Source organism: Schistocerca serialis, chromosome 5, assembly GCF_023864345.2.
Source record: "Schistocerca serialis cubense isolate TAMUIC-IGC-003099 chromosome 5, iqSchSeri2.2, whole genome shotgun sequence".
NCBI lineage: Eukaryota > Metazoa > Arthropoda > Insecta > Orthoptera > Acrididae > Schistocerca > Schistocerca serialis.
In genome coordinates, this window is record NC_064642.1 from 286,910,328 (window position 1) to 286,923,445 (window position 13,118).

Consider the following 13,118-nt stretch of genomic DNA (forward strand, 5'->3'; position numbering starts at 1 on the left):
GGAAATGTTCCCGCAAAATCGGCGAGAAAAGGCATATACGGAAAGCACCGACAAGAAGAAGGCAGAGGAGGATGGATGATTGATAGATCTGGCCTTATAACAATAGCCAAAACGGCCTTGCTACGCTGGTACTGCGAACGGCTGAAAGCAAGGGGAAACTACAGCCGTAATTTTTCCCGAGGGCATGCAGCTTTACTGTATGATTACATGATGATGGCGTCCTCTTGGGTAAAATATTCCGGAGGTAAAATAGTCCCCCATTCGGATCTCCGGGCGGGGACTATTCAAGAGGACGTCGTTATCAGGAGAAAGAAAACTGGCGTTCTACGGATCGGAGCGTGGAATCTCAGTTCCCTTAATCGGGCAGGTAGGTTAGAAAATTTAAAAAGGGAAATGGAGAGGTTAAAGTTAGATATAGTGGGAATTAGTGAAGTTCGGTGGTAGGAGGAACAAGACATCTGGTCAGGTGAATACAGGGTTATAAATACAAACTCAAATAGGAGTAATGCAGGAGTAGGTTTAATAATGAATAAAAAAATAGGAATGCGTGTAAGCTACTACAAACAGCATAGTGAACGTATTATTGTGGCCAAGATAAATACGAAGCCCACGCCTACCGCAGTAGTACAAGTTTATATGCCAACTAGCTCCGCAGATGACGAAGAGATTGATGAAATGTATGACGAGATAAAAGAAATTATTCAGATAGTGAAGAGAGACGAAAATTTGATAGTCATGGGTGACTGGAATTCGATAGTACGAAAAGGAGGGGAAGGAAACCTAGTAGGTGAATATGGAATGGGATTAAGTAATGAAAGAGGAAGCCGCCTAGTAGAATTTTGCACAGAGCATAACTTAATCATAGCTAACACTAGGTTCAAGAATCATGAAAGAAGGTTGTATACATGGAACAGGCCTGGAGATACTGGTGGATTTCAGATAGATTATATAATAGTAAGACAGAGATTTCGGAACAAGGTTTTAAATTGTAAAACATTTCCAGGGGCAGATGTGGACTCTGACCACAATCTATTGGTTATGAACTGTAGAATAAAACTGAAGAAACTGCAAAATGGTGAGAATTTAAGAGATGGGACCTGAATAAACTGACAGAACCAGATGTTGTAGAGAGATTCAGGGAGAGCATTGGGGAACGATTTACTAGAATGGGGGAAAGAAATACAGTAGAAGAAGAGTGGGTAGCTTTGAGCGATGAAATGGTGAAGGCAGTAGAGGATCTAGTAGGTAATAAGACGAGGGCTAATTGAAATCCTTGGGTAACGGAAGATATATTGAAATAAATTGATGAAAGGAGAAAATATAAAAAAGCAGTAAATGAAGAAGCAAAGAAGGAAAAGCAGAAAGGCGGAAGGAATATATAGAGGGTGTATACAAGGGTGATGTACTTGAGGGCAATATCATCGAAATGGAAGAGGATGTAGATGAAGACGAAATGGGAGATAAGATACTGCGTGAAGAGTTTGACAGTGCACTAAAAGACCTAAGTAGAAATAAGGCCCCGGGAGTAGACAACATTCCATTAGAACTAGTGATAGCCTTGGGAGAGCCGGCCCTGACAAAACTCCACCATCTGGTGAGCAAGATGTATGAGACAGGCGAAATACACTCAGACTTCAAGGAAAATATAATAATTCCACTCCAAAAGAAAGCAGGTGTTGACAGATGTGAAAATTACCGAACTATCAGTTTAATAAGTCACGGCTCCAAAATACTAACACGAATTCTTTACAGGCGAATGGAAAAACTGGTAGAAGCCGACCTCAGGGAAGATCAGTTTGGATTCCGTAGAAAGGTTGGAACACGTGAGGCAATACTGACCCTACGGCGTATCTTAGAAAATAGATTAAGGAAAGGCAAATCCATGTTTCTAGCATTTGTAGACTTCGAGAAAGCTTTTGACAATGTTGACTGGAATACTCTGTTTAAAATTCTGAAGGTGGCAGGGGTAAAATACAGGGAGCGAAAGGGTATTTACAATTTGCACTGAAACCAGCTGGCAGTTATAAGAGTCGAGGGGCATGAAAGGGAAGCAGTGGTTGGGAAGGGAGTGAGACAGGGTTGCAGCCTATCCCCGATGTTGTTCAATCTGTATATTGAGCAAGCAGTAAAGGAAACAATCGAAAAATTTGGAGTAGGAATTAAAATCCATAGATGAGAAATAAAAACCTTGAGGTTCGCCGATGACATTGTAATTCTGTCAGAGACAGCAAAGGACCTGGAAGAGCAGTTGAACGGAATGGACAGTGTCTTGAAAGGAGGATATAAAACGAACATCAACAAAAGCAAAACGAGGATATTGGAATGCAATCGAATTAAATCGAGTGATGCTGAGGGAATTAGATTAGGAAATGAGACACTTAAAGTAGTAAATGAGTTTTGCTATTTGGGGAGCAAAATAACTGATGATGGCCGAAGTAGAGAGGATATAAAATGTAGACTGGGAATGGCAAGGAAAGCGTTTCTGAAGAAGAGAAATTTGTTAACATCGAGTATAGATTTAAGCGTCAGGAAGTCGTTTCTGATAGTATTTGTATGGATTGTAGCCATGTATGGAAGTGAAACATGGACGATAAATAGTTTGGACAAGAAGAGAATAGAAGCTTTCGAAATACGGTGCTACAGAAGAATGCTGAAGATTAGATGGGTAGGTCACATAACTAATGAGGAGGTACTGAACAGAATTGGGGAGAAGAGGAATTTGTGGCAAAACTTGACTAGAAGTAGGGATCGGTTGGTAGGACATGTTCTGGGGCATCAAGTATTGGAAGGCAGCGTGGAGGGTAAAAATCGTAGAGGGAGACCAAGAGATGAATACAGGAATCAGATTTAGAAGGATGTAGGTTGCAGTAGGTACTGGGAGATGAAGAAGCCTGCACAGGATAGAGTAGCATGAAGAGCTGCATCAAACCAGTCTCTGGACTGAAGACCACAAGAACAACAACTACGAACTGTGACCTCTCTGTCAGGAATTACGAATCCAGTCATATAACTGAGACGATATTCCATAAGCAAGCAATTTCACTACTAGGCGTTTGTGTGTAGCAGTGTCAAAAGCCTTCCGGAAATCCAGAAATACGGAATCCATTTGATATCCCTTGCCAATAACACTCAGGACTTCGTGTGAGTAAAGAGCTAGTTCGGTTTCACAAGAACCATGTTTTCTAAATCCGTGTTGATTGTGTGTCAATAGACCGTTTTCTTCGAGGTAATCCATAATGCTCGAACACAATATATGTTCCAGAATCCTGCTGCCTATCGACGTTAGTGATATGGGCCTGTGATTTATTAGATTACTCCTACTACCTTTCTTGAAAATTGGTGTGACCTCTGTAACTTTCCAGTCTTTGGGTACGGATCTTTCGTCGAGCGAACGGTTGTATATGATTGTTCAGTGTGGACTGTGGATCAGTGTAAACTTGTCACCTGGTCGGATGAGACATGTTTCTTGTTATACCATGTCGATGGTCGTGTCAGGATCCTCCGCCATCCACGCGAACGGCCGCTTGAAAGTGAACTTCGTTGGTATCGTTGCGAACCACCTACATCCTTCACGCTTGATGGGTTCCGAGATGGCGATAGTATCTTCCACGAGGCTAACTGTCCTTTTTACAAAGCCAGAATAGTGCCATGATTTTAGGAGCATAATAGTGAACGCTTGTTGGTCTCTTGACCACGAAATACGCTTGATCTGAGCCCGATGGAACACATCTAGGACGCTACCGATTGCCACCTTCGGACACACAAATCACAGGCCCGTAATTTGTAGAAATTGCTTGAGTCGTCCGTAGACATCTCGTGCCACATACCTCCGGAAACGTTACAAGGACTTGTCATATCCATGCCGCACAGAATCGCAGCCGTATTGTGTTCAAAAAATGGAATAACACGCTGCTGTGCAGGTAGTCTAAATGTTTTGGATCATCCGTGCATTTCCTAACAAGCACAAAAGGGGGAGATTTGAGATCAGATGGATGGAAACCGTTACCAAATGAAGAGAGATGCCTTAAGTCATAAATCCCATCTAATTTAACAGTGTAACCGAGTATAAAAATTATATGAAAATAAATTCAATGTGTTGCATATATAGTTAAGAGATAACAAATACTGTACACATAGAGAATAAGAGACTGATGAAAGCCCCAAAGAAACAGATGGAAGTGACCCTACAGAAAGGTCTGAATCAAGTAAACGTTTTATCTTCTCACATGTTCTCTCACTTGACACCGAGAAAAAAGAAGGCACCGTAGAAACGTGTCTTATTGATGTTCTGTTGTGGTCTTCAGTCCAAAAACTTATTCGCTGCAGCTCCCCGTGTTAGTCTGTCTTGCGCTAGTTCTCTACCCCTGCATTTGTACCCGCCTGTAATCAAACAATGGTCTCCTTCTACGACTTTTGCCGCCTACACCCCTCCGTCATCAGCTTAACTGTTCTTTGATGCGGTCCGGGACTTATGACCTCAGCAGTTGAGTCCCATAGTGCTCAGAGCCATTTGATGCGGTCCAATGTGTCGTATTAACTGATCCCTCCTTTTTGTCAAGTTATGCCTTCGAATTATTACTTCATAATTGCTTATTAGATCTACCAATTTAATCTTTCATTAGACGCATCACTCCGCACAGCAAGACACACACACACACACACACACACACACACATATATATATATATATATATATATATATATATATATATATATATATCGAAAACTTTTAATTTTTCCTGGAAAAAAAGAATGATATTTTCCAAAATATAATCTAAGTTAATCCCAACCCTCCAATTCCGACCTAGAATTTGTTGGTAGGTAAATACCGGATCAGGGCAGCCCCTCCTATTCATTCCTAATTGGTCCTCTGTCGCCTAGTGACTCTGTAATGATTTGGACCCACAACAGCCTGCTCTACTCCTTGGACAGGAAAGCAAAAAGTCCAAAAGAAAGTACATCTCGTGTTTCTACAGCACCACATTTCAAAATCCTCTCTTCTTCTCCTTTCTGGACTATTCCTTGTCGACATGTCACTTGTCTACAAGGTTACATGCCAGGTAGATAGTTTCTAAAAATACTTACCTGAACTTAAATATTAGATGTTGTCGTGCTATTCCTTTTCTGAAAGGCTTTTCTTAATATTTTATACCCATTCTGGTCTACCATTGTCAGTGGTTTTGTTTCCCAGCCAGCTGTAGGGGTCTGGGTTGAGACTTGTACTGTCCTCAGAGCATGTAGTACCGTGGAACCTGCTGATTCAGTCCCAGGAAACAGCCGCGACGTCGCCCACTGTGCTGGGCAGGGGGCAGGCCTCGTGGGCGAACGGTATAGCCGATACGAGAAGCGTGACTCCGCAGGGCAGAGACTGTGAACTACCAGAGCGCTGTCGTTGATATCGAACAGGTATGCTCAGGTAATCCCTGAACAACTCTGCTTGTTGAGGAGATGACCCACAGTACATCCCTTCCACCAAGGAATGCAAGGAATATGTATGACTGCTTACAGGTACCAGTCGGGGGTAGCAGTGGTTAGTGCGTCTCCCAAATACTGGGTCATGTAGATAGTGTGCCAAGCACATTGGATTTGGTTCAGAAAGCCATAGGTAGAAGAATCCAAGTCTTATCAGTGCTTACGAGGTAGGCAGCTTACAGCGACCAAGTATAGTAGGCAATAAATGTGCCAGCCTCGGAGGAGGAAATCATCTTGGCGCACAGCTTAGGTTCCTGCTCGAAGCAGATGTACTGCAACTTAAAAATTGACACAAAGGCACAAAAGTTTGGATATTTGTTACTACCGGTTAGAAACCGTGACATTATTTCGCATCTGTGATGACCCACTTTTCTGGGCTCAGAAGCGGTCTTCTCCGGTTTAGTAAGAATGGCTTTCCGGACTTCAGTTTGTTGCTTCTCCGCCATATCAGCGGGTTGATAGGTGTTCTTGTGAGGCTTTTTCCCTGCTCTGAGATCAAACTGTGCTGATAGAATGATGTGATGTCCTCTGCTCGCCTAGATCATGTTTCTGAGTGTACGGTTCAAGCTTCTCACTTGCGTGGGGTGAGGAAATCTCTTCTCGGTTTGTTCTGCTTTTCAAAGTGTCGAGTTTCTTCCTATTTGTTATTTTGTCCGTGTCAAGGGCGTCTGGGAGGTTTGATCGGGCTTGGGCTTCGATGGAGCTGACTTTGAGAAAATTTCACATTTGTCCGTAATACATCTGTGCCTTGTCGAACAGCAGAACTCGTCTGCAACTTAGAGTATATAGACCTAAATAAACTTATTTCTGTTCATTTTTTCACATGAAATCCTTGAACATCTCCGCAGTAGTCGCAGCAGTTCTGCCTCACCACGGTCTGCCATTCGAGAGAGAAACAATGGCGTTCACAGACCATTCCACTTCCCGCACCATCAGTTGCTTCTTGGTTCAAATGGCTCTGAGCACTATGGGACTTAACGTCTATGGTCATCAGTCCCCTACAACTTAGAACTACGTAAGCCTAACTAACCTAAGGACATCACACAACACCCAGTCATCACGAGGCAGAGAAAATCCCTGACCCCGCCGGGAATCGAACCCGGGCGCGGGAAGCGAGAACGCTACCGCACGACCACGAGCTACGGACGCAGCTGCTTCTGCGAAGTTATTGATTTCCTTGAACACTGACTACCAACAAGGAACATTAGCACAAATTCTCTTCATGGACACAATGAACAAAGTAACCGTTTAACCACAAGGTTGTACCGATACTGTTATACAAATCTGTTGAGTTTTTCATTTCAACAACCTACCAGCATATAGCTGACTGACTCTTCCGAACAGCTTAAAGGCTCAGGTAACAATGCACAGCGACACACGTTCGTAATACCTACACCGAATACATCATACCACAGAATTCTACACAGTAAATATAGATATTTACGTCGATGGTTTTCAATGTGTCCTGATCTAAAGAACACGATATTAATGTCATTCCCCTGAGCTCAACATCTCACACATCATGGCGGGATAGTGCCTCTGTTTTCCAGAGAAACTGAAGGGAAGGTAGTAAGACTTACATGGAGCATAATATCATGTTTCCGGTCCTCGAATCCGTTTCTTGGACAGACTAAAGGAAGTGAAAAGAGCATAACAGCATGTTCGTGGTCCTGGAGTTTCTACACCTTGTCCACGGAATCTAAAGGAATGGTTTAAACAGATGCAAAGAAACAGTACAACACCATTGTAAGTTATATTGTGCATTTTGTGCAAGATCGGTATGATCAAAAGAACACTGTATAACAGGGAGCAGCCTAATGATTCATTTTAGTTTTTAAGACACTGACCCCCTACATTCAGAAGGATGGAATTTGCCCTGTCTGGCCGTCCTGATTTTGATGTTCCTGAATGCCGGTGTGGTCCCTTCAGTAAGGAGCACAAACATCCGTTTGTGTTCTGTGTACATATATTTAGCTATTTATTTTCATTGCCTTATGTTAACGAATATTATCATTGTCTGACGAATAAATAAATAAAAAGTATAAGGTATGTAGATATTTTTCCTTACAGTCTGAGATTCTGGCCTTGAGAAGCGCACGGAAAATTAGAATTTCTGCTCCGTTTCCTTTAAAGCAGCTAGTCTGGATCCGTGAACCACTTGTACTTGACCGACGGCCTTAGTCCGTCTGAAGAACTCTTTCCAGCGGCATTAAGGCAGTAAAGAATCACCTGGCTAAGCGATGCGATGAACGTAGATCTTCGGCTCCCGAGAGCGAAGCCTGCAAAGGGCCACCGCTTTGACGACGGCTGAATGGCACTGGACAAAGGGCCGGCCCTTGGCCCGTGCAATGGTACTGCCGTGGCTCCGCTAAAGGCTCGCGATACTCTCTCAGCACTCACAGCGATTAAAATTTCCACAAAATGGACGCGTTCTTTTCAAATTACTCTCTGCAGGAGCACTCAAGCCTGTGATAGGTTCTTCAACGGTACTAGACAGACTTCTTTCATTGTCTGCTTCTATTCAGAGGCTGAGAACAGCGCAGTACCACCAAATTCGTTTATCTATATCGTTGGGGAAAATGCCAAGATGATCCATTTTAACAGCAAAGGTTATATCTGTTCACATAATCCAAGCATCATGCGCAAGAAATGATTAAATCACTGTCTGAGACAGCCGAAAAATTAAAAAAAAAAAAGACTGGTTAGTGCTGGAACTACTTTAAAAATTAATACTACAAACGTTACTTACTTTAAATTCTCAGTTGTTTAATCTCCCACACTAGTTGTTCCAACTACATTCGCTGCTCAGTATCGACTCTATTTGCAATACCAGCAATTTCTTAATTGGCACTCCTATCACCACCACTCCCTCTCGAAACACCCCGTCCCCATTTTTTATGACAATGGTACCAGTAGTTTTCTTGGTACTTTGTACATTGTATGTTTAGCATAAGCGACGATCCGTTATTTACAGTTTTTCTGCGATGTTGTCCCTTTTTTGGTAAAAATTCGCTAATTAATGGTATTGGACTAAAATGGCAGTAAAATTATTTAAAATTTATATCACTGAACAGGGGACACTGTATTCCATGTTTCAATTTCTTTTACTGTTGTGAAATTTCAGACAGAATGAAATATGACTGATTCTGATTTTCTACTTATAACTGATTCTGATTTTCTGCTTATAACTACAAAGCAACACACATCATAAATTATAATACTTGTGAATAAATGTTTGATTTTCTGATCCTATAACAATGATTTTGTTTTTGTTTTCCAGCGACTGGATGACAGCGATCAGCAACACTGTAAGTATGATTTACTTTCTTTCTGATTAATACAATGTTCATTTCAGGGTTGGTCTTTTGGGCGTTATATTATAATTAAAGATTTGTTTTTGTTTATAAGGTACAGTTGTAACATTAATGAGCTCTAAGTAACGCTCTTAGTTCTACCCTTGGTAGCTCTCTCACTCATAGTTCTTCTCTTTGTCTTTTTCTTTTCTTCCTGCAGTTCAGTGAAATTTTATCTGTCTTACAGTCTTAAAGCTGACATCTACGTGGTGAATGGAACTTACCTGGCTGAGTCTTGGCGTCAGACCTACCTGTAGGCAAAATTCTCGAAAACTGGGGATAATATGCGTAGAATGATCTATCAGAACTGCATGAGTTCCTAATGGATTGTGTTTCAACCCCGTATTCTGGCGAGGTGCAAATGCTCAGAAGTGCGCTGGCCATAGCCACACGCAATGTGGTCATTGATTCTGTCGAAAATGGCTTGTTTAATGAGTCGTATCATGTATGTAGCCAGTGCATAATAAATTAATTTATAAGTTTATCTCTCTGCCAAAGATCACCGTAGTGGAATGCTGACTTTCAGCGGTAACGCTTGTCCCAGAAAACCGAAGGATGCCAGGCTGGTCGGGAGATATTCGTCTCTGCTTTTCCGTGGGAAGCTCACCGGCTGTTCATGTTAAAATCTTTTCCCTTTCGCCCTTATGGAGGTGAAAGTGCAACAGCTAAATATCACTATAAATGGAGTGAGAACTTCTCTCTCTTGTCAGATGGGAAGACAGCTCATTGGATGATATAAAAACGTATTTGTAAGTGGCAATTCAGTAAGACAATTTCTAGACTTTCTCACGCGGGAAAATAGCTGATTGGGCATCGTAAAAGAATGTTTGGGAATGGTAAATTTGTAGCTCTTAGTTTCCTCGGAGTGGTATGCGCCAGAACACAATTCATCGGATTAAGTATAAAACATTTCGTTGGTGTGGCGTTGGACCGAGGTTTTAAAAAATATGTCGCATTGGCAAACATTTAGCGGAGACCTTTCATTGGCACAGTATTGTTTTGTGTAGTTACCTTGCTGCCTAGGTAGCAAAACTCCTTAACTTCATCTACTTCGTGATCACCAATACCGCTGTTAAGTTTATTGCTGTTTTCATTTCTGCTATTGCTCATAGTTCTCGCCTTTCTTCCATTTACTCTCAATCCATATTCTGTACTCATTAGACAGTTCGTTCCATTTAGGAAATCCTCTAATTCTCCTTCGCTTTCACTGATAATGGCAATGTCATCAGCGAATCATATTATTGATATCCTTTGAGTTTGAATTTCAGTTCCAATCTTTCACGTTTGTTTAATTTCCGTCATTACTTCTTCGACATATCGAATGAACAGTAGGGGTAAAAGACTACATCCCTGTCTTACACCCTTTTTAATTCGAGCACTTCGTTCTTGGTCTTCCGTTCTTATTGTTCCGTCTTGGCTTCTGTAAATATTGTATATTAAAAAGGGTGTAAGAAGGGATGTAGTCTTTCACCCTTTTTAATTCGAGCACTTCGTTCTTGGTCTTCCGTTCTTATTGTCCCGTCTTGGCTTCTGTAAATATTGTGTATTACCCGTCTTTCTTTGTAGCTTACTCCTATCTCTCACAGAATTTCGAACATGTAACACCATTTGACACTGTCGAACGCTTTTTCCAGCTCGACAAATCCAATGAGTGTGTCTCGATTTTTCTTTAATCTTGCATCCATTATCAACCGTGACGTCTTAATTGCCTCTGGCTTTCCTCAGGCAAATATGATCGTCAGCTAACACATCCTTAATTTTCTGTTCTATTATTCTGTATATTATTTTTCTGAGAAACTTAGATGCATGATCTATTAAGCTGATGGTGCTACGGTTCTAGCACTTGTCGGCTCTTTCAAGCTTCATAAATGTGTGGATGGTGTTTTCTCGGACCGCGCCCGTTAGCTGAGTGGTTATCGCGGCGGACTGCCACGCCAAGGGTACAAAAAATGGTTCAAATGGCTCTGAGCACTATGGGACTTAACTTCTGAGGTCATCAGCCCCCTAGAACTTAGAACTACTTAAACCTAACTAACCTAAGGACATCACACACATCTATGTCCGAGGCAGGATTTGAACATGCGACCGTAGAGGTCTCGCGGTTCCAGAAGGTAGCGCCTAGAACCGCTCGGCCACCCCGGCCGGCCTTGCCAAGGGGCCCGGGTTCTATTCCCGGCTGCGGCAAAAGATTTTCTCCGCTCAGCGACTGGGTGTTGTGTTGTCCTCATCATCATTTCATCCCCATCTCCGAGTCGCAAGTCACCCAATGTGGCGTCGAATGCAATAAGTACTTGCCTTCCATTCTCGGAAGTCAGATCGCATATCCTCAGACTCATACATCCAACACACCAACGCGAGTAATCGTTTTGTTGAAACTTGCCTCAATGGTTTAAGAAATTCCGTTGGAATGTTATCTGTCCCTCCTGCCCTATCTGATTTTAAGTCTTCCAAAGCTCTTCTCAGTTCTGATTCTGATAACGGATCTCCTGTCTTGTTCCTGTTGGCACCTCGTTTTCTCCTACTACGTCATCAGCAGAGACCGCATTATATACATCGTAAGAACATTAAAATGTGCATGAAAAATGCATGAAAAGTGTTGAATCAGATCAAATAATAAGAAAAATCATGCTAGTCACTGCGTGCGTTATATCTCTAAGTCAAACCTGAGCATATCAATTACGAGGAAGGGAGCCGACCACGCGAAATATCGTCACATTTAGAACGCTTATATTTTCTGAATACTTTCTGCCAGAGGTTAGGAAGGGGGTGTTTCTGGGACTATTTTCTAAAAATTTGGAAAGTGGGGGCGTATACTGTGTATCAATAATCGTTCCATCTTTGCTATTGTTGACCAACTTCGAGATATATCGCACGTAGAGGGGCACGCTCAAAAGCTCCCTAATATTTTATTTAAAAAACAACATACAATCATGAATTTTTTTGAACATCATTAACTTTTAACTAGTACTGTTGGACCAAAGCATCTTTTAAAATTTATTCTACATTTTTCTACTATTATAAACAAAAATGTCCAAGCACTGTTCTAAATGTTCGGTAGTAAGATTATGTTTTCGATCACTCAAAACAATTCTGTAAGTAGAAAAGGACCGGTCTACATCAACTGAGGTAACTGGGCTCTATTTGAATTTGGGTGCTATGTTGGTACTTACTGTTTCTGGTAAAAGTTCATCCATCCCATTAATAGAACTATCGATTTGTCACAAAGGTTCCAAGCCTGGATTATTGTTTACAATGTTTCCAGACTTTTCTTTATGTTTTGTTGGGAGTACCTTCAGCAGTGAGGAGTTCATTAGAATAATTTTATTCTTTAACTGAATAGATGCGTTCAACAACAAACCTTCAGTTTCAAGCTTTTTAGTACTTGCAGGTAATGGGAAAAATGAGTACTAATCACTGCAATGTCTTTTTTAATACCAGAATCATTAAAAACTTCTTTGCACTGTCAAACGGCCAAAGCTTCTGCACTATCGAAGTCGTTCATTACCCCTCTAACGGCCTCGAAAAGTTCATTGTAAAACAACAGAGCTTCGACCCATGTACCCCAACGACCCACCACTGGTTCGGGAGGTAAAGGCACATTTGGTATCTTTCCTTTATAGGACTTGATGCCAGCAGGAGTCTTTAGAAACACTTTCTTTGTCGATGAAATTAGTTTATTTACATTCTCAAACGTGGAAATTGCTTCTTCAGCAAGGCGATGTACTCCATGGGAAAAGCACGTCACATGAATCAAATTGGGATAAAACACTCGGACGGCTTTTCCTGCTTTGATCATATAGGGAGCAGCATCTGAAATAAACACAAACACCCTTTTATCTGCAGAAGATTCAGGAAATATTTTCTTGATACAGTCATTCCCAAATCAGGCGATCGTAGAATGACTGACTTTTCAAGTTCTCTGCAGCCCGGTAAATAGGAACAAGAAGGCTCTTCTCTTAAATCACCAACAATTAAATCTGCAATGTAACGGCCACAAGTATCTGTAGTTTCGTCAACTGAAATCCAGATAACGCTGTCCTTAAGTTCATTGTGTATTTCTTCCAGAACATTTTCGTAAATTGTCGGTATGTAATTTTTATGCAATGTTGGTTCATCTGGTATATTTTGATTTAAGAAATATTAGCTCACGGCAAATAATGGAGAAGTGTTATGAGTGGAACAGGGAATTGTATCTATGCTTTATAGATCTAGAAAAGGCATATGACCGGGTTCCTAGGAGGAAGTTATTGTCTGTTCTACAAGATTATGGAATAGGAGGCAAACTTTTGCAAG

At 41.5% G+C, this 13,118-nt stretch overlaps 1 protein-coding gene across 1 annotated transcript in view; it reads left to right on the top strand.

The window, feature by feature from the left end:
* LOC126481905 (uncharacterized) overlaps positions 1 to 13,118 on the top strand; it is a 96,131-nt gene that overhangs the window by 67,103 nt on the left and 15,910 nt on the right. The window contains exon 3 of the mRNA XM_050105862.1: positions 8,753 to 8,780. Coding sequence (XP_049961819.1) covers positions 8,753 to 8,780 — 28 coding nt within the window. The remainder of the gene's footprint in view (positions 1 to 8,752; positions 8,781 to 13,118) is intronic.